At 44.2% G+C, this 24167-nt stretch overlaps 1 protein-coding gene across 1 annotated transcript in view; it reads right to left on the bottom strand.

Moving 5' to 3' along the window:
• Positions 1-7072: 7072 nt before the first annotated feature.
• Positions 7073-24167, bottom strand: part of SIRPB2 (signal regulatory protein beta 2) — a 30616-nt gene continuing 13521 nt past the window's right edge. Inside the window, 6 exon segments of the mRNA XM_015596883.1 lie at positions 7073-7122; positions 7125-7217; positions 8420-8494; positions 9161-9502; positions 10619-10984; positions 12735-12863. Of these exon segments, the coding sequence (XP_015452369.1) occupies positions 7073-7122; positions 7125-7217; positions 8420-8494; positions 9161-9502; positions 10619-10984; positions 12735-12863 (1055 nt within the window).

Here is a 24167-nt window from a genome sequence, read left to right as displayed (position 1 = left end):
GACCCGGCCCGGCCGACCGGTGCCCGCCCACAGGCCCCGCCTCACGCGGTGCCTCATGCAAAGTTCTCCGTGCGGGAATCTCCGCCGCTCCCGCCCTCTGGCGGCCGCGGCGCGGACCCGCAGGCCAACGGCGGTATGGGAGCGGCGCGAAGGGTGAGAGGTGGGGCAGGTCTTAAACATACAGGTAGGATGCAAGATTTGTAAAGGAGTCACTCACAATTATACATGGATTCATCTCCATCATTTAATTAATTTAGTCATTCATTCATTCACTTGTTCAAATATTTACTGAGTATTATCAAGGTCCCGTTGTTCTTCCCAGGCTGGGGATCAGCAGCGAGCAAAGTCAAGTCCCTGCCCTCTTGTTGCTTACATTCTAAGAACAAAAACAGACCTTGAACAACGGGTCACTCCTCTCACCCAACACTGCCGTGACTCCCTATTTCACTCCACATGAGTCTCAGGGCCTGCAAAACCCCTGTGAAATGTGCCAGCCCCGCCATCTCATCTGCTGGACTTCTCACTTGCTTCCTCTGCTCAGGTGCGCTGCCATTCTTGCTGTTCCTCCAATCTGCCAGACATGTATTTGCATCAGAATCTTTGCATTTGCTGCTCCCTTTGCCAGGAACATTTTTCCCTAGAGGGTAGGCAAGGTGCTTCCTCACTTTCTTCAGGCTTCTGCTACAAGGGCACCTTCCCAGATACAATTCTGTCTTTTAGGTCCTCGGCTTCTTCGCCTTCTTGCCCCTTTTCACTCTCTGGGATGCACTTCTTTTTTTGCCAGCTTCTGCTCATCCTTCTGGTATCAGTTTAGGTGTCACCTCCTCAAGGAGGCCTTTCCATGTCCCCAGGCTCCATCAGACAGTCTCCTGTGCATGTCCTGTGGCTCCACGTTAAGTGTCTCCCTACCTCAAGGGCCACAATTCCTGTGACTGCAGGGGCTGTGGCTGTCTCTGGCACAATATTGCTTAAGAGCACAGGCTCTGGACTCAGCCTGGGTTTGAAGCCCAGTATTACTGCTTATATGATCTTGGGCAGATTATCTCTCTATGCTTCAGTTTCCTGGAGTGTAAAATGGAGCTTCTAACAGTATCTACTGTTAGAGGATTTAATGTGAAGTGCTGAGAGCAATGTCTGACACTTAGTAAGCCCTCAGCAAATGTTAACTGTCATTTTGACTCCCTCGACCTGCAGTCACTGGCATTAAGTAGTCGCTTAATAAATCTTTGCCAAATTAATGGAGGAGTGAATGAATGCAACCTTGAGTATCTGAGCATCCAGGTGAGAAATGCAGAGGTCGGAATCTGAAGACAAGAATGCATGGCAAGTACCTGAACTCCTGAGGAGTATTGAGCTGACTGTGGGATATGACCTAATTTCAGTAAATAAAACTTTTAATTTCCCATGGAGCAGATGCCTTTGTGTTAAGAAGAAATGGCCTTGCCCCTCAGATATGCAAATATGCTGTCCCAAAGTGAAGTGGCTGCAAAGCCACTACCCTCATTGTTCATTGTGGTTGTGGGCTGGGCTCTTCCTGAATAACCTGGGTGACGTGAGCAGACCTGTTGCCCTCTCTGGGCTTCAGGGCCTACCTTTGAGCAAAGTGGGAGTGGGAGATGGGCCAGCCTAGTGTTCACAGCTTTCTCAGACCCACACCCCCCTTTTCATAAGAAATATTTTGTATTACCCCGTTACTACTTTAAATGGAGTTCAGAGACAATAAAATGAATATACACTCATTGAAAAAAATTAACATCATATCCTAACTAGAGAAATAAAGGTAAAGTAGTTAGTAGTAAAATGATCTGTATTTTAATCTTCAGGTACAAATATAATGCAAGATGAAATAAAGCAGCTAGATACTTGCCTCTATGTACAGAGCTGTTTTATGAGTGATTAAAATACTATAAGTGCATTGCTGTGATGACATAATGTTTCAAAATGGTAAAAAAACTCTTAATAAAGTTGTGAACAATCTAAAGTTCAGTCCTGCCTCAACTGACACAGTAGTTGCATTTCTGAGAAATTTGGTATATACTAAAACTAGGCAACAAATTCTTTAAGTTTATATGTCAAATGAATCAGGGTCTAGGTTCAGGTTTGATAGCAGGTTTTTCAGCTTTACTAGGTCCTGGCGGGTATGTAGGAAGTTGACCTTTGTGGTCCAAGACTCTCTTTCTGTTGCAAGGGGACCCAATACCAGTCCTGGTGCCCTTCATCAATGTGTCAACCTGAAATATCCTCTAACTTCTCAGAAAGTCTAGGAACCTGGAGGCTTGCTCTGGACCATGCTCATGCTTGGGTGCCAGCAAGTGTTTCCACCCTGGAAACTGATGACAACTTGCCCTGTCTTAAAGACATGTGGGTGCTTGCCTCTCCAAGATCCAGCTCCTCTGCTGGGATTCATGTGCTCGAACCCAGATATCACCCCTCTTTGATTTTGTGCCACTTGAGAAAGCTCTTTCTTTGGCCAGAACATCCCTGACTCCTCCTCTAGAGGCCTCCGGGCACCTTTCCCCTATCACACTACCTGGCAGCTAATATTTATTGAGTATGTACCATGCCTCGGACACTCTTAACAGAGCTTTAGATACACTAACGCATTCAACCTCATGACAACCCTATGAAGTGAGTTCTATTATCATTTACATTTTACAGTTAGAGAACTCTAGACTCTTAAATGAGTTTGAACCCAAGAGTTGCAGCTCTGAGCTTGTGTTTCTAACCACCATGCCACCCCATCTCTCCTTGGCCTATGGAACAAGGCTGGTCAATTCCCATGTCTGGTTTCTAGAGGTGGCATGCATGTCCCAGGAGACACAGTGAAATTGTTTCTATGTGTGAGAGTGAGAAACTGGAACAACTTTAGTTCTAGTGAAGATGAATGAATTAAGAGCTTCAGGTAACCAACCTGGATAAATCTCAAATGTTGAGCCAAAAGAGCAAGGTTGGAAATGATATGTATATAAAGTGCCATTATATAGTGCCATTTAGATAAGAGTTTAGAAATGTGTGACACCATGCTTAACTAGGCCTAGAATCCCCCACCTTCTCCCCACTCCAGTGACATACAGCTTTACAATGAGCTGTGTGCAATGTGTCTTATGGGTGGTAGTGAAGTGTACCTGAGCAGGCCTTGTACCTCCCTTTCACCCCCTCCCCCAACACAGACCCTGAGGGCTGCCATCTTCCAGGTGTCAAGATACAGGAGGCCTCTGTTTAGTGGTGTCCCCACCTCCTTCAGCTCTAGGTCTTATCAGCAGGAGGCAGTAGGGGGCCTTTGATGGGAAGGAGAGGGGCAAGAATCATGAGAGGGGAAGGAAAGAGATAAAGAACAGCAGGAAAAGAGAAGACAGAAGAGGAAGGAGAGAAATAGATGCTCCAATTCAGGCAGGCCTGGAGTTCAGCCACAGCTCAGATCCTAAGGCCCAAGCCAGATGAGCCACGAGCAGCCTATTGGCCCTTCGTGGGGGCTTCTGCAGCCTGGTGGCCACCCACTCTCTGTCTTCTGTAGGCCACCTTGTCTGTGCAGGGCCCCAGGCCCCAAAATAGGGGCAGCAAGACTTTCAGTTCATCCTGCACTCTTTTGATCTGTCAACAGCAGATCAAAAGGTTTCCCCTGAGTGCTCACCAAGGGCCCTGAGTTACCCACCATTTGTTTTATTTGCCAACATTCTCTCTGTGTCTTTTGGGGACCTTCTCAGAATGTTCCTATAAGTCACATCAATAGCTTTCCCTAGGATTTCCCAGCTGAATCTAATGAGTGTCAGGGCCCTCTGGTGGCTGAAGCCACAAGATGAGGGGCCCAGGCACTGTAGGCTGCCACATTTCCTGACACATGGAGGTTGATGACTGCAGTTCATTCTGTCAACCCCTAATAACAATTATTTAGTGCTTCTCATTTGCCAGGCACAGTAAATGCTTTACACGCACCAATGCATTTTAGCCTCAAAGCCACCTTAGAAGGGAAGTCCTAATGTTATTACCAGTTTATGGATGAGGAAACCAAGACACACTGGAAGAAACAAACTAACCTGAGAGATGAGTGGGAGAACTGATACTTGAGCCTGTGTAGTCAGATTGCTAAGACCATAAACTTCACATCTACCCTGTATCTCATCTCAGATATTTATAGGGGTTTACATGTGCCAAGCATTCTGCTTGGTGCTTGCAATGTCAAGCATACTCCTGCCTCAGGGCCTTTGCTCTTGTTGTTCCTTGTGCTTATTAAGCTCTTCCCCCACATGGCTGCAAATTCTCTCCTTCACTACCTTCGGGTCTCAGGTCAAATGTCATTTTATCAGTGGGGCCTCATCTCACCACCCTAAATAAAATAGACTCACCTCTGTCTAGCTCTGGCACCTTCCATCCTCCCACTCTGCCTTATTTTCCCATCACCCTCACTACCATGTGACATATTACTTATCTATGTCTATTCACTCTTTGTCTATCTTCCCCTACTAGGGAAGCGCTGAGAGCTGACTTTTCTGTTTTATTCACAGCACATTGATCAGTGCGTGGTGCATTATCAGCCTTCAACTGCTTTTTATGACTGAATGAAAGGGACTACTATGGTGAAAAGTTGGATTTCTGTACTCAGATGGTTCAAATTCTAGTGGGGACAACTAACAATCATCAAGGAAATACACACACATATTTATTTCAGGTAGCAGTAAGGGCTATGAAGAAAACTTAAGCTGCATAAAGGAAATGAGAGTGACAGATGTCATGGTGGATACGGAAGTATGGGGAGGCCTCTTGAAGGAAACAGTTAAGCTGAAACTTGGCTGAATTAGGGAACAGGGTGTGGTCAAGGCACAGGTGGATGCACAGCAGAGTCGTTTCCAGGAGTGGTGGTGGGAAATGAGATTGGGCAGGTGGCAGGGGCCTGCAAGGTGAGGAGGATTTCAAGGGCAGAACAGGGAACCACCTCTTGTTATTTCGAAGGCCCAGTTTCATGCTTTTCCTGTGGCTGCTATAACAAATTACCACAAACCTGGTGGGTTAAAACAACAGAGATTTATTCTCTCACTGTTCTGGAAGCCAGAAGTCCACAATGAGTCTCACTGGGCTGAAATCAAGGTGTCAGCAGGCCACGCTGTGTCCGGAGGTTCTGGGGAGAATCTGTTCCTTGCTGCCTCCGGTTTCTGATGGCTGCCAGCATTCTTTTACTTGTGATTTCCATCTCTGCCTTTGTGGTCACATTGCCTCCCTCTCTTTATTGCGTCAAATCTCCCTCTGTTTCTTCTTCATCAGGACACTTGGGATGGCATTTAGGGCCTATCTGGATAATCGAGGATAACCTCTCCTCTCCTCTCCTTAATTATATCTGCAAAGTCTTTTTTTTTTTCCCCTATAAAGTAATATTTGCAGGTTCCAGGAATTAGAATGTGGATATTTTGGTGTGTGTGTGGGTGGGGAGACATTATTCAGGCCATCATATCTGTGCTTTCTGATGTCTGGTAATTCAATGATTTATTCTATTTTTAGATTAAAGTAATGTCTCCATTGTCTTAGGCTTATTCAACTCATTTTTCTGTTATTATGATGAAAAACATCCAGACTACTCCACTTCCCCACATAGTAGGTGCTAATAAATGTTCACATGGAAAGGTCTGAGAAGGTGATTCACATATCCAGAGTGTTAACAGTATATCTAGCACATAGTAAGCCTTCAGCAAATGTTGAATTGAATTGGTTCTCATACAATGTAGGGAAGTCCAGGTTATTATCCTCCACATTCTGAGAGGTGAAGTGACTGATTAGTCATTAAGGGCACACAGAAGAGTAGTGGATCCTTGAGGATTAGAAGTTAGGTGTGTCTGACTCCAGGAAATGCATGCTTTCCCCTACATCAGAGCTTCTCCAGCTGGGCACTGCTGATACTCTGAGCCGGACAACTCTTTGTTGTAGGGGCCGCCCTGTACATTACAAAATATTTAGAAGAATCCTTGACCTCTACCCAAGAGGCCCCCCACCCACCCAAATAGTGACTACCAAAAATGTCCCTAGACATTGCCAAATGCCCCTGGGGGTCAAAATCTCCTCTTCTTGAGAATGACTGCCCTCCATTATTCTGCCTTTGTGAGGTGGTGGCACAATGAGATGCATTTCAGCTGGGATGGAATTCAGATGTTGTGCAGAGCAGGTAAGAGGCTGCCTCTAAGTCACCGAGTTGGAACTTACTGGTTACAGTATCTACTGACATTTACTATCTGTTTCTCTAGTGAAAATTTTCAGCTGGGGAACACTGCTGCTAGAATAAAGACTACATTTCCCAGCCTTTCTTGCAACTAGGTATGACCATATGACACATTCCAGACAATTGGAGGTAATATACGGGCAAATTCCTAGCAGTGCCCGTGAGGGGGAGAGTGATGCTCTCCTTCACTGCATTCTTTCCTGGTCTTGCTGCCTAGGCTGTGGACCTGCTAGCAACAAGATTAAGAAACCCTGGGTCGCAGTACCAAGGAACCATTGTTTTGCCTGGCCTGCTTATGCTCGGATAATATGTGAGAAATCAACTTTGTTCTGATTTCAGCCACTGTCATTAAGAGTTTTGTTAAAGTTGCCAAACCTGCATTCCAACTGTTACAGCCACATAAGCCAGCCACAGTGGGGAAGGAAAAAAGGCAAGAAAGGGAAAAGAAGGATGTAAATGGAGAAGCACAGGCAGTGTGGTTGGGTGAGCTCAGAGAAGCTCAGGGATACCTTCTGGGAAAGACTCTGAGTCGGATCTTGAAGGTTGAAAAAATGTGCAGAGGGGAAGAAAGAGAGAGGGCTCTCCAGAAGGGACTGCAATAGGAGCAAGGCCTTGAAGAGATACCTGGATAAGGCTCTGAAAAACAAAGAGAAGAGAAAGGGAGGCACACCAGTGGGGAGCCCAGTGTCAAGTAAGGTGAGCTGAAACCAAGTGTAGGGATCCTGGAGTTCGTCATTACGCCAGGGGTGGGTGGGTGGGGACAACTGGAGGCTGAGATTGGAGGCAGAGAAATGGTTGGAGAACCCTGGCCCTTCTCCAACTCAAAGGACCACTCTTGGACTAACCCCTCACCATGTTCCATGACCCATGCTAAGATGAGTATAGCTCTGCTGGGCTTGGGGTTTTGATGTCGTCTTGCAAGGGCTTCTCCAGAAGGTAGCCAGGGCCAGCAGGAGCGCAGCCAAGGTCACTGCCTTCAGCCCCAGGACTATAATTGTGAACACATAAAGGAGGCCTAAGGGACACAAAAGAGAGGTCAGGAGGGAGCCCAGGTGAGCCCTCAACATTTCACACTTCAATGCCCTCTGTGGCTCAGCTGCCCTATAACCTCTGGGGCCACATCCTTTCTGTGTTGGAAGAGGAAACTATAGTCTTTTTCTCCCTTTGTCTCAAGCCCAGAAAGGCTTTGTTCATTATCCTGCTTGTACCTTTAATCATTTTGATAGCATCCCTGACCTTTGACAATACAGTAAGTCCTCACTTAACGTTGTTGATAGGTTCTGTGAATTTAAGCAAAACATATAATATGTGTAACAAAACTAAATTTACCACAGGCTAATTGACATAAACAAGAGTTAAGTTCCTATGGCATCTTATCAACATTATAATGAAATGATGTAAATGACATTACTCAAGACCTGCTATAATAAAAACCGCTTTCATTTATTGGCTGTTCCATTCCTCTGTCCTAGGTCTTGAGCTGAGCACTTCTTAATTGCCTAATATTATCCTCAAACTAATATTGCAAAGTAGGATAGCAATCTAATTTGTATAGATGAGGAGACAGACCCATACTGGGGAAGTGATTTGCTCAGTGCCATGTATGTCAAAGAAATGATGAGATCAGGTGGTCTGGCTCCCAAGAATGGCAGGAACAGGGCTGAGCATCCGGAAGGCTAAACTGGCCACCTCTATTCACAATTCCCCCCAGTTATTGTGGGCCCCTGAGTGCTAACAGGTGATGTGACAGGCACAGTTCTAGGTACTCAATGAGTGCCCATGAGGTAGGCTCTCCGATTCTTATCTCCTATTCCCCCAATTCACAGAGAAGTACACCAGAGATTCAAGGAGTGAGGTATCCTGCCCATAATCTCACAGCTAGAAAGGGGGTCAATCTAGGAAGCTTGGCTTCTTCAGAACTGTTATGCACAGTTTCACAGTGTATCTTTGCAAGGAATCACAGGGAGCTCACTAACTCTCAAGCAAGACTGCCCACTGAACAGTGAGCACTGGTTGTTAGAAAGTCCTTTCTCTGATTGAGCTTTAACATAGTTTTCTGGGTTCCCGGTTCTGCAGTTGAAATGGAGTCCTGGGAACTTTCTTGGTGGCGGATGGGCCCTAGATGTCTGAGACCTCTCCCTTCTGATGACCAAGCCTTCTTTGGCCCCCCTTGCCTGCGGGGAACTGGTTAACACCAGTGGAGGTAGATAAACTCACCTGACGGTGATGTCCTGGTTATATGATGGTTGATGACCTCTGTTTCTTGAGTTTCTTGGGGAGAAGTGGGCTTTGCTGCAAGAGAGAAAGGTGGTCTTGCATTCCCTTTTTCTTCCTGTTCTGCCACTTCCTGAGCCCTTGTGCTTGGATCTGGGATCCAAGGTGAGCCTGTCAGTTTCTATCTGAGATGGGAGTGAGAAGCCAAACTCAGCAACTATGAAGGACTATTTAGACCCAGCCACTTCCTGAGCCCTTGTGCTTGGATCTGGGATCACTAAGGTGAGCCTGTCAGTTTCTATCTGAGATGGGGGTGAGAAGCCAAACTCAGCAACTACGAAGGACTATTTAGACTCGCTTAATTGTTTCTGGGGTAAGAAAAATGTCTGGTTCATTGCAGTATCTGTAGCACCGAGTACAGTGCAGAGCAGTCAACAGGCATGCACTGAATGTGTGTTGAATTGTCGATTGATGGTCTATACAAAGTTCTGTGTGGTCCAGAACAGGGAAAAATTAACTCTGCTTGGTAGAGGGAGAAGGTTTCATAGAGAAGAGGCTATTTATGCTGGGTCTTGAAGGATGAGTAGGAATTCTCCATGGAAAAGGAGAAAGCATTCTAGGCAGAGAGAACAGCTATGTAAAGGCATGGAGGCTGAGAACAGCTGTCTCGTTTGGGACATGGTGAAAGTTCCTTGTGGACCACCTCCCCCTCTCCTCCAATACCTCCTAGACCACCTGTCTCACCTTTCACTCTCAGCCTGGTGCCCTGTCCAGACAAATATTGCCTGTTGGGTTTCCTCTGATACTTCACACAGTAGTAGGTGCCTGCATACTCAGTGGAGACGCCTTGCAGAAGAATGCTGAAATCACTGTTGGAGCCCTGGACTGCTGTCACATTGGGCAGGGAGATGCCTTCAAAGTTGTAAATGGCCTCCCGGCTCATACCGGTCCCCCGAAACCATCTGATGGGTCCAGAAGGGCCATCTCCAAGCACTGTGCAGTTCAGGAAGACAGTATCTCCAGTGGTTGCCAACACCAGCTCCTGGGGCTGTAAGATCCAGAGGTTTGGCTCTAGATCCCCAGCTTCTGAAGCCAAAGAGAGGTCATTGTTGTATTCCCTCTTTTTTTCCACTGTCCACTCATTTCCTCCCTCATATTTTCCTTGCCTTCCCCCTTCCTTGGTTTATTCACTCAGCCACTCCCTCCCACAACTCTCATTTACTCACTAGTTGATTCACTCAGTAAAGAAGTTTTCAGTGCTGATGCCAGGACTGAGGAAAATGAATCTCAGAAAGACACACAAATGTCCTGCCCTGAAGAAGGTCTCAGTCTGGTGGTAGAGATGGTCTAGAAAATCCCTCTGAGGTTGGAAGCCTAGAGGACTGCAGGACCCAGACCAGAACCTGCCACAGCTTAGAAGGAGTCAGAGAAGTTTTCCTGAAATGCTTGCTTCAGGTTAAAATGAACCCCCTTCACATGTAGATCCTTTCTATGTCTGTAGTTTATATGGCGGTTTCACAAACATCTGTGCTTCCATTTTATCACCTGAATGACCCTCGATGTAAGAGTTATGTTGCCTATTTTACAAGTTAAACACTTGATGTATGTAGAGCCGAAGTGATTGATTTAAGAATACACTTCTATTAAGTGACAGACCCAGGATTTGGGTATCAAGGTCATTATTGGTGAACTTATAAATAGCATGACTTTGGGCAGTGTGGTAGATTAAATGATCAGCCCCAGTTCTTGACTCTCCTCTGGTACATCCATATTCCTTCCATGACCTCATGGTGGTGGGTGTATTTCCTTCTCTCTTGACTTTGAGCTGAGTCATGTGACTTGCTTTAGCTGATGGGCTGTTAGCAGACATTATGGAAGTAGAAGCTTGAAATGTGCTGGGGATATTGGGACTTGCCCTCTTGTGCTTTTGTCATCTTCATGAGAAAAATGTTCTCTGATCAGTCTGGGCCCTGGAATAATAAGACATGTAGAATAGAATTACCCCAGCTGCCTGTAAATGTGTGAGTGAGATATACTAATTGTTGTGTGCCACTGAGATTTTGTGTGTACAAAATGTGTGAGTGAGATATACTAATTGTTGTGTGCCACTGAGATTTTGTGTGTACAACTGATCACAGATAAAGTTGATGTAGAGTGATAGGTCAGAGCAGAATGTTATAAACAGCAGAGCCCAATACTCACCCTTTACATGCACTGACGTGCCCTTATCCAGCTGTATTTCTGAGTGCTCCCTCAAGGCATCAAACCTCACACAGTGGTAGATTCCTGCCTGCCCTCTGGTAACATTGTGGATATAGATGGAATAATCACAACTAAGTGGCTCCAATGTCTGTTGGATCAGAGGTGTCACTCCAGGGAAGAAGTTGTGATTGAAGTTATAAATTTCCTGCTGGTTCTGATTGCTCACCTTGACCCATTTTACCATCGCATCAATGCAGGAGTTGATCACTGTACACCTCAGTAGGAGTGTCTCACCTTCTGCCACCAGTATGGGACCCTCAGGTTGCAGCACCTGCGACTCACTCCCGTAGCTTGATGCAGAGTCTCCTACAATAGAGGAAGAAAGGCCTTGCACTGGAAAGGAGGGACTTGGAGCCCTAAGAGGCAAGCTTAACATAAACTAGTCATTAGCTGGCCAAGAACAAATGGTTTAGGACACTCTAAGGGTGTTGTTGGAGACGGAAGTGAAAGAGGAGATGAGGCAACTGGCTGGAGAGAACAAATTTATGATTGAAGAACTTAAAAATAATAGATGGTGCTTGAGTGCTCACCATATGCCCAGCAATGCATATATTATCACATGTATTCCTCCCAATGCTCTCATGAGGTGGGCAGCATTATCCCCACTTTAGAACAGAAGACACTGAGTGCACAGAAAGGTTAGGATTACCATTTGTAAGTTGAATGGTGCACCCCGCCCCTGCAATTCATATGTTGAAGTCCTAACTCTTGTACCTCAGAATGTGAGTGCATTTGGAGAGAAGGTCTGTAAATAGATATTACGTTAAAATGAGGTCACATGGGTGGGTCTTAGTCCAACATGAGTGATGTCCCAAGTCATTTCCACTGAGTGAGGGAGCATCCAGATCTAGCCCCACACCTGGGTTTCACTAGGGCCCCTCCTGGGGGTGACCCTCCTGGAGGACCCAAGGTGTGATGAATGGTATCTAGATCTCAGTAAGGCCTGGGGCAGGGAGCCAAATGGGCAGGAGATGAAATGGGCCTACTGAGAGCCAAGCTTCTTACTAGTGGATCAGAGGGTTCTGGGTTTAGAGACCAAGCAATACTTAGAAGCCCCAAGACTCCGGAGCTAAAGCAGCCTGATCCTGACTTAGAGAAGACATGGATATGATAATAGCCAACAATTATTAAATCTTTACATTGTGCCAGGTACAGTTAACCCTTGAACAACATGGATTTGAACTGCATGGGTCCACTTATACTATACATTTCTTTTCTCTTCCTTATGATTTTCTTAATAACATTTTCTTTTCTTTAGTTTACTTTATTATAAGAATACAATATATAATACATATAACATATAAAATGTGTTAATTGACTGCTTATTAGTAAGGCTCTGGTTAACAGTAGACTATTATCAGTTTAAGTTTTTAGAGAGTCAAAGGGTACATGTGGATTTTGATTGCATGGGGGTTGGTATCCCTAACCCCTGCATTGTTCAAGGGTCAACTATGCTTATAGATATTATTTTGTTGCGTCCTCCTAACAAAGTCTAGAGGTAGGTCTTATGATTAGCCCTGTTTAAAGAGAGGGGAAACTGAGGTTCATAGAGAAGTTACTTAAAGCAGTTGCTGCCTCATGGGCGTTTGATGTATATAGTTACATAGGCCCTGCGCTTGTGTTAATGCTTTGCTGTTGCTGTCTTAAAATTCTCAATACTTTTTGAACAAAGGACCTGAGTTTTCATTTTGCACTAGGCCCTGCAAATTTCATCACTAGCCCTGGGCTGAGCCTCACCGCATTTCTAAAGAATGATCCCATTAGCTGTGCTGCTTTGTAGAAGAGCTATGCCATCTGACATGGGCACACAAGTGTCCTAGCCAGAACCCAGATGGCATGAGCCCAGAACCTAGGAGCTTAATTTCACTGCGATGTCCAAGAAGTTCTGCTTCTTAGAACACTGAGTCTGTGCTCTGCTGGGGTCAGGAAAGTTCTCAGCTCCCTCCTCTTTCTCCATCTTGGTGGGGTCGAGCCCCTCCAGGCATGCCAGAGCACCTGGCACCCCTCTCTGGGATCAGCCAGGGGTGGATTATTTTCTGTCCCAGATCCTACTCACCTGAGAAGACAAGGAGCAGTGCCAGTAGCTGGAAGTAGGGCGGCGAGTGGGCCAGGCGGGGAGAGGTGGGCATGACGAGTGGCACAGGGTACTTCCTATTGTTTCTGAGACTGGTGGCCTTTCTGCTCTCTGATGGGTGTTGGAGTCCTGTGGGCAAGGCTGTTTCTGCTTCTTGTAGCCAAGGCTATTTGGGGAAGTGTTTTCACTACAGCAAGATGAGGCTGCTGATGCAAGAGGAAGGAGCATAGCGGAGGGGTTTCCGGCTTTTATGTCTGAGCAGTAGATCCTAATGACCAGTTGTCACAGACTCTGTCCTCAACAGCCTACAAGAGAGATGAGCATTGCTAAAATAGTGTGTGTCCACGTCAGCTGGACTTTGGATCAAGTATTGAGTCTGCTTATTCCTGGCTGTGCGACCTTTCAAACTCACTTGGCCATCTCTGAGCCTTTGTTTCTGAGCCAATTAAAGCAAACCCAGGCTCTTCTAGGTTCTGACAGCCTCTTTATCTGGGTTCAAATCTCAGCTTTACCCAATCACTACAATCATTTGAGCACTTAGTGCCTCAGTTTCCTAATCTGTAAAACAAATAAAAATATGGTTGCATGTATGGGGTGGAGTAAGTACTGTATATATTGCCATCATTCTTTTTTAGGTTAATTCAGTCTTTTCCAGAAAGAAAAAAAAAGCTCAAGCTTTCAGTGCTTCCCTCCCTCCTTCCTACTCCAGTTGGTCCTGGGTGCCAAGGTAGCTGAAGTTTCTTTCTGGGACAGGATGGCATCCTTGGGTCTGAGTACTGCTTGGGCTCTGATTCTGCCATGAGGAGATTGGTCTGGCCTGGTCCCTGTGCACTTTGCATTTGGTCTGCTGAGGTGTGACCTGTTCTGTCTGTCCCTTCGGGCCTAACATTGGCACTACTGCTAAATCCCATTGCCCCCTTTACTGTTCTTTTGTTGAGGAGACCCATATATTAGAGCTTCTTTGAACTGACCACAGTCTAGGAAATTCCACCAGACTCTCAGCACCTCCATGTCATCCTCCCAGGAGACCTTCTGAATTATCTGCTCTTCTGTGCAGATTTTTTTTCTCAGTTGTTTCTTTTCTTCCCATGTTTTACTAAAAATTAATTTATTTTATTACATCAGGCATTGTATTGGTCAGCTATTGTTGTGTAACAAACAACCTCAAAATGTAGAGGCTTAAAACAATAACCATGTATTTAATTCGTGATTCTATGAGTTGATAATTTTGTCTGGGCTCAACTCCATGGTTTCTCTCATCTCCATTGATTGCTCAAGCACTTGAGATCAGCAGCAGTTGGCTAGGTAGCTCTGCTACTGGGGTTGGCTGTCACCTGGGCCATCTCAGCTTTCCTCCATGTGATTATTCATGCTCCAGGAGGCTAGTCTGGGCTTGTTCACATGAGAGGGACAGTTTTGAGAGAGAGCAGAAGTTGTAAGGTACGACGTCATATCTGCCACATTCTTTTGGCCAAAGCAGCTCATCAGACCAGACCAGATTCAAAGGATGGAAAACAGACTTCACCTCTTGATAGAAGGAGCTACAGAATCATGTTGAAAAGTGCATAAATACAGGGAGGGAGTAATTGTGAACATTTTTGCAACTTGTCTACCATGGGCATCCACAGGATTCAGAATTCGTAGGACTGAAGAACCTTTATAAGGTTCCCAGATATTACCTTCCTTAGGGTTAACTATAATCACCAGTTTCTGAAGATGTTGAATTCCTTCACTATTTCTAATTCATTGCTCAGAAGCCAGGTTGGACATGGTTGCTGGACACCCTAGGAAGCCAGGCCATGGTCTCCTCTGATTTAGTAATCTCTAAATATACTTGGGATTTGTGTACACCACCCCCGCCCCCAGCCCAGAATTTTGACCCTAGGGTAGTGGGGGTACCATCTCAGCTCCTGCCTGAATCATGCATTTCTGCTCTTCACTAAGTCATAAGGGGAAGTATTCTCCTATTTTCCTTCTGTAGGGACTTTCCTAACCTCAGAATTCTCCTAGATGGTCTCCTTTATTCTCGCCCTCAGCACCATCCTCGAGGCAGCAAACTTCAGGTTCCAGCTTTGATATGGGGCAGAGCTTCCCTGAGGAACTGGACTACTGTGAGGGGAAAATGCACAAGGAATTTAAAAAATATTAAACTGTACTTAAAAAATATTAACCTGTCCTGTTTACCTGTAAAATGGATGCCATGTGATAGCATGTGGGGCACTGGCTCCCAGTAATGGCTCAGTAACTAGAAGCAGTGATTCTCCTCCTGGTCAGTGTGCGCAGTTTTCACAAAACAGTGGTGCCTGTTACTACCTCGAAGAGTTAGCCTAAGTTGTTTTCAACAGGGACACCTGAGATATATGTAAATCACAAGTTTATATATATTTATATTGGCTTTTTCCCTCTTACAAGAATGGAACTTTGTTTAAACAATAACTTGTTCATTGTTTACCACAAAATGGAAAACACAGTAAGCACGTTTAGGGAAAACATTCAACCTCATCAGCAATCAAATAAATACCAGTTTAAACAATAGCAACATGGTGTTTTTGCAATAGCCTATATCACCATTTGTCTGCTCTTCTCTTTATTGGAGGGCTGAAAGCTTGGAACCACATTATCTAGAACTCTCAGCATTGTTCTAGATTTGATTCTACTGAGGAGAGGTGCTTGTTTAGCTTTGGAAGGTGAAAGGGAAGGAGAGGCATAGTTGTGCTTCTACAAATGGAGCAGGGCAGATGTGTGGACATCAGCAGATGGCAAATGTGAAGTTTTGAAGCTGCCCCCACATTCTTTTCTGTAAATGACCTAAATTAATAGGCAGCTGTGACCAGGAGTGGTGGGTACCGTGAGTCTTTCAGATTCCCAATTCTCTAAGAACTGCTAGTGAACTTGGGAGATAGAGCATCATAATGTCGTGTGTGTGTGTGTGTGTGTGTGTGTGTGTGTGTGTGTGTGTGTGTGTGTGTATGTGTACGTGTGAGTGAGGGGTGGAGAGAGATAGAGATAGAGGCAGAGATGTTATGAAGAGTTTTACGAAGAGGCAGTTGAGGTGGGGACAGAAATAACACTTCTTCTGGCCTTGGTCTTATCAGGTGGCATGAATGTGGGCAAATTATGACTCTCTGAGCCTTATTTCTCTCTCTAAAATAGGATAATAATATCGATCCACTGTCTGCTAATGAGCATTAAATGAAATAAAAATGTGTCTAGCACATCATCAAGACTGCATGCAAGGTTTTATAACAGGTTTTATGATGTGACTTCGATCATTGAGTCTCCAAAATTAAGAACAAGAGATGTCAATCATCTGTGCAAGTCGAGGAGCTGGACAATCTATCTACACAGGATGTGCAAATGGGATGGCCAAAGACCACATCTGCAGTAATAGCCCGACAGCTACCCTGGAAGTATGTAGGGGAGGCTGGGTGACAAATCATGCGAGGTATTAGAGTGGGGATTCCTTCAGAGCATGGATTGTGGAAATGCTTAGGAAAGGGAAGAGGAGTTTAACCTCACTTCAAGCTGACTGAAGGTTTTAAGAACACCATCAATGAACTTAATATGAGTCCCCTGGAATTTTCACTGTCTCACACCCAGAAGAGTGTAAGGTGAGGGGGGCTGGCCAGCTGCAGCCCAGAGTTCCCTGGAGAGACATTACTGAGGAATTCACAAAAATATGGCTTGAAAGAATTATATTTGAACTTCTCCACTCACCCATCGCCACTGTGTCACTAAAGGGAGAGGCGGGAAAGGAAAATGGGTAGGAAACTCTCCCCTCCTTCCCTCTTTCCTAATCTTGGGGAAAGCCAGAGGAGCAGTGAGAGGGAGAATGAATGCAAGAGCAAGGTGGGCAATGGCCAAGAAGCCCACCCATTACTCAGCCCCACACAGATTTCCCAACCTAAGGCTGGCCCCAGCTGTGGGAGAGGAAACTGCTGAATGAGAGATTGCAATTTTTATTACCCGAATAAAGGAGGGAATAGCTTGGTGGAGCTTATCTGAAAGGCTGTGTGAAGAAGAATGAAGCAGCTTTCTCCTTGAACTCTATCGAGTGCAGTATATCCAACAGACTGGTTACAGGAACAGGAACACAAAGGGTGTCTGTTTAAGAGAGCTGGGTGAACTTCACCTGGATAGAAGTTGGAAAGGTCTAGTCCTTTGTGCAGACCCTCCTTTCCTCAGTCTTGTCTTAGCCTCTGGCTTCAGTCCCCCAGTACTCCTGTTCTGTCCTCATTCCTACACACAGGGGGTCTCATGAGAAGGTTCACTAGTAGAGGTGGTGGCTAGGGCATTAGTGTGGGCAGGCTAGACGTACCTGCCCACGGTGCCTGGGCTCCATGCTCTGATAACCAGAAGGTCTCCTTTAAGAAGAAAGGGGCAGGGGCGAGAGAGTACCTGGGGCCAGAAAGGAGACAAGAAAGAATTTCAGCCCTACCTCTCAGAGGGGGTGAGGTAAAGAGCTGCTTCTTTCTTGCCTTCCCTCCCTGGAACCTGGTGAGAGCATGTGACAATGTCCCACATCAGAGAATGTATCTTTCGGTAGCCAGGAAAATGACAAACATTAGATCCAAGCCCAGAACTGTCTCACCATCTCTTTTTACTGTCCAATACTCATTGTTTTCTTCCCCAAAGAATGCTTTTTCTAAGTATTATGGCTCCTAGAAATGTCTAGCCACAGATCATGGGATAAGCTGTTAGAGCTGGCAGGAGCAGGAAAACTTCTCTGCAATCCTAGACCTTAAAATGCCTTTCTTTTCTCCTCCCTTTCTGCTTCCTGCCATCTATTTATGAGTTCATACACATAAAATTATTCAGAACAGAGTCTGGTACACAGTAAGCTCTCATGGTAGCTTACAATAGATATGAATTTTCCCATGACAATGGAATAATTAGTGACAAGAATATCTAATTATTTTAAAATTGGAAATAATTTAAATCTTCAAGAAAATCTGCAAGTGTAGGGCAAACAATTTTTTTTCAGAAACATTTGTGAATAAATTGCTGACATGTTGCCTTATTATCTCCAAATATTTGTGTGTATTTTCTGCAAATAAGGACATTCTCCTACATGGCCACATACCATCCAAATTAGGAAATTAACACAGACACATTACTACCATCTCATCTTCGGAACCCTTACAAGTTTTGCCAATTGTACCAGCGGTAGCCCCCTCCCACCTTGCTAAACAGAACCTCCCAATTCTGTCTGCAATGGGTTTCAGTGGTACCTAGGCTCTTCGCCAGAACCAGGAGATGGCTCTTCATTGGTCTACGACAGTTATGACAGCCCCACCTCCTGGCATGTGATTGGATGAATAATTAAGGCGGGGACATGTGTTAAGATTATGACCAATCAGATATGAGAGGAAGCCAGCTGGAGGCTTCTGGGGTGGGCTGGGGAATTAATTCTTCTAGCCTTTGTGCAGCGTAGACTCAGTAAAAATCCTTTTATATGGTCGAGTCTAATATTTACTATTAAAGCATCATAGAAACTGTTGGCAGAAGATTCAGAGCTTTTGGTTCTGAGAAGCACGTAGTATATCCATCCCACTACATGAACTTGCCCTTGACATAACTTTTTTGCTTTTTTCCACCAATTCTGATATATCGATTTCATTAGAAAATCTGGAAAAATGAGGATTCCAAACGACTTTCACGTAACTCATTTTTTCTCTCTTCTCACATTCCCACAAATGTTGGAAATATGTAGGAATAAGGGCACATTTGTTTTATGTACTCATATGTATTAGTTTTTTCCCCCAAAGTCAAATTTTTTTAATTAAAAAAACCCAACAAACTACTCCCTTTACTCTTATCTACCTCCCCACTGAAATCTATATAATTTTACTAACCAAAGTCATCCCATTAAAGTTAATAAAAAAGTAAAAAAAAAAAAAACACACAAAAAACTCAAAAACCCAAACTAAACAACTTCGTACAGTATCCCAACATTGTAATTTCTTTTTTCCTTTAATAACTTTTTGAGATAATTCACCCATACAGTGTACAATTCAATGTTTTTGAGTATATTCATGGAGTTGAAGTGCATCGGATTTTAGTGTTTAAAGACTTCTGACATACATATAGTTACAAAATATACCTGTTGGTGTCACTGCAGAGCTCTGCAATCCAGTTTTTATGGATGCCTTCCCTTCGGTGTTGTGTGTTTTATTGTGACCAAATTCGGCAGCAGGTATATGTAATGCATCTGTCTTAAGGGAAACTGTCACTACAAAAATAGAAAATAAATGCACCCTTGAGTTTCAAAGTCTGAGATCCAGATGAAAGATGCAAAAGTTTTGAAAAGCACAGTCTCTCCTGTAGAGGAAGTCCCTTCCTTCCTGTCGTCTCCCTCGCCACAAGCACACTTCAGTTACTTTCCGAGACCACATAAAATTATCTGGTTTGTGGGAGGGTGAAATTGGAGGGAACTAACGCTGGTGGAGCCCTGTGAAGGGTCCTGTAACCTGCTCCCCAAACCACAGGTCCAATTTAGAGGGACTGGAGAGTCAAGAATTGTTCCTTCCTACCCGATGACATGGCTTGACGAGTTCCTGTCCCCAGTCTTGCCCGGCAATAGAAGAGTAGAACCCAGGTATGTGCTCTGCTTAAGTGGAGAGGATCTGAGACCACTTTGCAGAGTGTCCTGGGGTCCCGGAGTAGCCAGATTTTCCAATGCACTTAAGAGGATTGTAGGCAGAGCTGAAAGTGAGTGGATGTAGAAAAGCCCTGAGATCAGGAAGAAGTTAATTCTAGGGGCACCTGTGTGGATCTATAGTTAAGTGTAGTACAGGGTGAGTAACATGTTAACAGATGCCTGCACAGACCAATGTCACAAAGGTACCTTAGACACCACTGGGGATGGAGAATGTGGAGGGAACCTGATTTGACCAAAGAGATTTTGAATTAACCAAAGTTAAGTCCATGGAAAAGGTGCTTAATATGGAAATTATGTTAAATCATGGACAAATTTTAAAACATAATATCTTTTGCTTACCTGTAAGGTGGCTTGGCGTTGTTTTATCTTGCTCGTGTCACCTATTTTTTCCAAGGCACAACTTCCCCATCTGCAAACTGGGGTTTTGGAGAAGGGATTGGACCAGATGGTATCAAGAGCTTTTCCACTTCAGATTGACCAGGATGCTAAAGTTTCATCATCTCTCAGATTTTTCACTGCCCACGTGAGTGTTTTCCTTATCTGTCACTCTCTTTGCTGTCCTTCACCAAGTGTCCAGTGAGACTACTGAGAATCACCAGGATAGCCCAGGGCGACAGAGGACAAGAAGGACATTCCCAAACCCTGTAGAGATCGTATGAAAATGTAAAAGAAAAATGTATATGCAATAACGCTATCATGATAAATGGAAACATTTTGTCCTTCTGCTTCCCCTTCCAATCCATTTCTACATACCAGAGCCTGGAGATAGCATTGTATCCAAGGGCTTTTGGGAGGCAAGGAGGATGGGAAAGGAAAACATGGTTGTTTTAGCTCTGCTGATTAGCTGCCCTGGCAACCAGCTTTGCAGACAAACTGACTCTAAAAATATCTCTCCAACTCTGACCCCTCTCCTAAACTCCAGACGTATATGTCCATATGCCTACTCAACATCTGCACTTGGACGATGTACAAACATTAGTTAACATTCAAAACGGAACTCATAGTTCCCATCATCAAACCTATTCTCCCCACCTGTCTTCCCTGTCTCATCCATCGCTTAACCTACCCAGGAAGACATACTTCCCTCTCCATTAACTTTCACATTCAGTCCCCAAACATGTTCCATCATTTCTGTCTTTAAGTACACCTCACATTAGTCAATTTCTTTTCATCTCCATTGGCACCACCATAACTCGAGCCAGCCTCATTGTCCCCTGGTTGGCTGTAGTAACCTCACATCTGTAATTTTCCGATTACTTGCTTTCCTCTAATTTACTTACCCCACAAGAGTCATGGTGATTTCTAAGAATGTAAATCAGATTTTGTAATTTACTCTGTGTTTTAAAAGTCTATAATGTCTTTGCTTTCTTCTTAGAGTAAAATTCAAACTCCCTACCATGACCGATGGCCCTGTGTGATTTGGCTCCTGCCCATCTTCTCAGCAATGTTCCATGTCCCAATTGCTCTCAAATGCCAGCCCCACTGGCACTATTCCTCTTCCTTGAACATTACAAATTCCTTCATATATTAGGTCTTGGCGCATTTCCTGTAATGATAGTATATTTCCCCAGGCTCTTGCAACTTTCCGATATGAACTCAAATATTGCCCTTTCACAAAGGCTTTCTCTACTATTCTTTCTAGATAGCAGCCACTTAATTCTTGATTTCTGTGGATATTTCCGTCATCGAAATTCTGCATTATTTTATGTACCTTTTATTTCTTCTTATTGTATCCCTCCCTCCCTCTCTCCTTCCCTCCTTTTTTTCTTTTCTCTCTGTCCTCATCAGACTGTAAACTCCACAAGGGTAGGGGCCATCTGTATCAGTGTTCACCAATGTTTCCTTTGTGTCTAACACAGTGCCTGTTACATGGTATAAGCTCAATAATATTTGTCGAATAAATGAAGGCATAACCTCCTTTGTGATGAGCTATTATTTGTGTGGAAGCTCTGGACTGGGCTTGCTTGGAACATGAGCCATTTCCTTAAAGGAATGAAGAATGTTCCTGTCTTTCTGACTGCTTCATTTTCCCTCTGGTTTCAAGCTATCAGACACCAGGGACATTACTATCACCTTCTTGAGATATGATTTAAGGAATGAGGAACTGTCTAAAGTCTTGGAGCAAATGTTTTTAAAAAGACCATTCTGATGTCTGTGTAGTGGACAGGTTGGAGGCTCCAGAGCGAGACTTGTGAGAAGGCTATTGCAGTGATTTAGGTAAGTGCCGATGAGAGTCTGAACTACAATGAAGATGAATAGGAGGAAACAGAATTCATGGGACTTGGAGACTTAGGGTGTCTAGGACACAAAATGCAAGGTGGCAGGTCATACAAGCATCGATGCTGTTTTTGCTCGACCCTGATAAAGAGTATCTCTTTAAAGTTTTCTCCCTGTGGGCACTTTGCTTGCTTTGTTGAAGTCCTGGCCCTGCTTCCAGTGGGAGGTGAGAGGGAATTGGCCAAGACATTCCCCAGGCTGCCAGTATTGGAGGCTGGGGATGGAGCTGTTGAAGCTGAAGTGGCTCTACCGTGAGTGGAAAATTTTGAAGAAGAGATTCATGTCTGAGGGGTAATGGAAGTTAGGCTCAGCCCTTTCATCTCTGCGACATTTTTGAACAAAGAATCAAGGCCGTATTGAAACAAATACAGTAGGATGCCTATTTCCCATGGCCATATATATTTTTTTTTATAGAGGGCCTTTCTCCAGAGCTTGGACTACACTACCTCCCCTAGATCTTCACCAGGGCCATTTGGAGGTTCAGGACTATCCCTAGATCTACTCCAGGACCACCATTCAAACCTGGAAAAGAGCATGTGTTTTTTCCTTCTCCTCCCCACTCAGAGGCATGGGATGGGCTTTAGTATAGAACAGCGAGCCTGAGAGATCAGAAAGCAACAGAATGACAATGGGTCACGATCTCCCATCTGTCTCTAGAACTGTAGGCAGTGTGACTCTGGAAAACACTGAACAGAGTTGGGTTTGAACCTAGGTTTCTTGTTTCACTTCTTGTTATCTAAGCAAAGCTGAGTAGGTTCCTTTATAACCTTCACCTGCAAAATGGGAAACGGTGCCCACCTTGTGGGACTGGTATGAGGATGAAATGAGATACTGCGCATGAAGTGCTATACCCATGGTGGCACCCATTATCTGTGTTTTCCTTCTCATGTGGAATCATCGAATGTCATGATAGTAAGGAACGTGGTACTTTGTAGATAATGTCCTTCCATTTATTTTTTTCCTTTGGATCTTAAGTACATAAAATAGTACCTGTTGCAAACCTTGCTTTATGACACCCTTATCATTGATCCATACATAACATTTTTTTATTAATCTACTTATTCGCCTATTCATGCATCCACTCAGTCTCCTTCCCTCTCTTCTTCTTTTCCTCCCTTCCAATCATTCATTCATCTGTCAACCTACCTGGTTACATACGTGTCTATTAATCTTACATTGTTATTTTATTTTTGTTTATAATTACATAATCATTCATGAAGCCATCACCCAGGATGGAAACTAGAAACCTGATATTAACTTCCATCTACCTATATGTACCTACTCTTCTCATACCTCTGCACCCTCCCCCCACCACACTGCAAATAACTGTTATTTTAAAACCTTGGATTCATTCTTCCTTTTTTTCACCCAAAATAAGGTTTTATTATATTTATACGTATTCCTAAAATCATTTGTTAGTTGTTTATAGCTTTACAAAGAGAATATTATGCTATATAAAGTCTGTTGGGGTTTGCTTCCTCTAATATTTTTGGTTCAGATTTATTCATAGTATTAGGTATAGCTGTAGTTCATTAATTTTTTACTGCTGTACAGCATTCCATTCTGTGATTCTACCAAATTATTATTTGCCCATCATCCTGTAGATACACATTTAGATTGTTCTCAGGCTTTCCTAACTTTAAACTATGCTATTATGTATAGATTTGAACATATCTTTTGGTGCACATGTGCAAGAGTTTCTTTTGGGCATAACTCAAGAGTAGAAATACCAGGTTACAGGTTATGTGAATGTTCTATTTAACATTTTTCAAAGTAGTTGTGCCCACCAGCAATGTAAAAAAGAGCCAGTTATTTCTTTAATTTTGCTATTCAAATAAGGACAAATGGCATTGCAGTGTGGTTTTGTTTGGCTTCTGCTGATTACTAACGAGACTGGATATCTTTTCATATGTTTATGGTCTGTAAGTTTTCTTTAATCTCATTTTAATGATGGAGTTGTAAAAATTTTGTAGCAGAGCTTGTACATAATGGGCTTTCCTAGGAGCCAGGAAGTATCCTTCAGAATTGCAGGTATGTGTGTCTTCTGGGTGGGAGCCAGTCCTGCCTCTGCTGGGTTTCTGCTCTGGGTCAGAATGTCCACAGAAGCTTCTTTCCTGGGGAAGACATGAAAGCACACCTTTCACTGCTGACCTTCCTATCCAGGCTCTCATTTTCTCTGAGGGCTGCAAGAGACAGGGAGGGACACCTGGAGCTGAAGGCAGATGAGACAGGAGAAACTGGGGTAGTGGCAGCATGGCAAATGGCCCTCATGGATCAGTCCTCCTGAATGAGACAAGAGGGGGCTGAGGGTCTTATGTCATGGAGGAGGGCCTTGCAGTACCTGGGACCTGCAGAGAAAGCAGGAAGCTGGGACAAAGTCCTGGTTCTTTTCAGACCTTTGCTCAGAGACTACTCTAAGAATGTTCACTCCACACTGACTCCCTCTTTCTTAAGTGCTCTCCCTGCCCAGACCAGGA

This window comes from Pteropus alecto, unplaced genomic scaffold (genome assembly GCF_000325575.1).
Source record: "Pteropus alecto unplaced genomic scaffold, ASM32557v1 scaffold45, whole genome shotgun sequence".
Classification (NCBI taxonomy): domain Eukaryota; kingdom Metazoa; phylum Chordata; class Mammalia; order Chiroptera; family Pteropodidae; genus Pteropus; species Pteropus alecto.
Note: the sequence above shows the minus strand (reverse complement) of the source record. Positions and strands in the feature narration are given on the sequence as shown.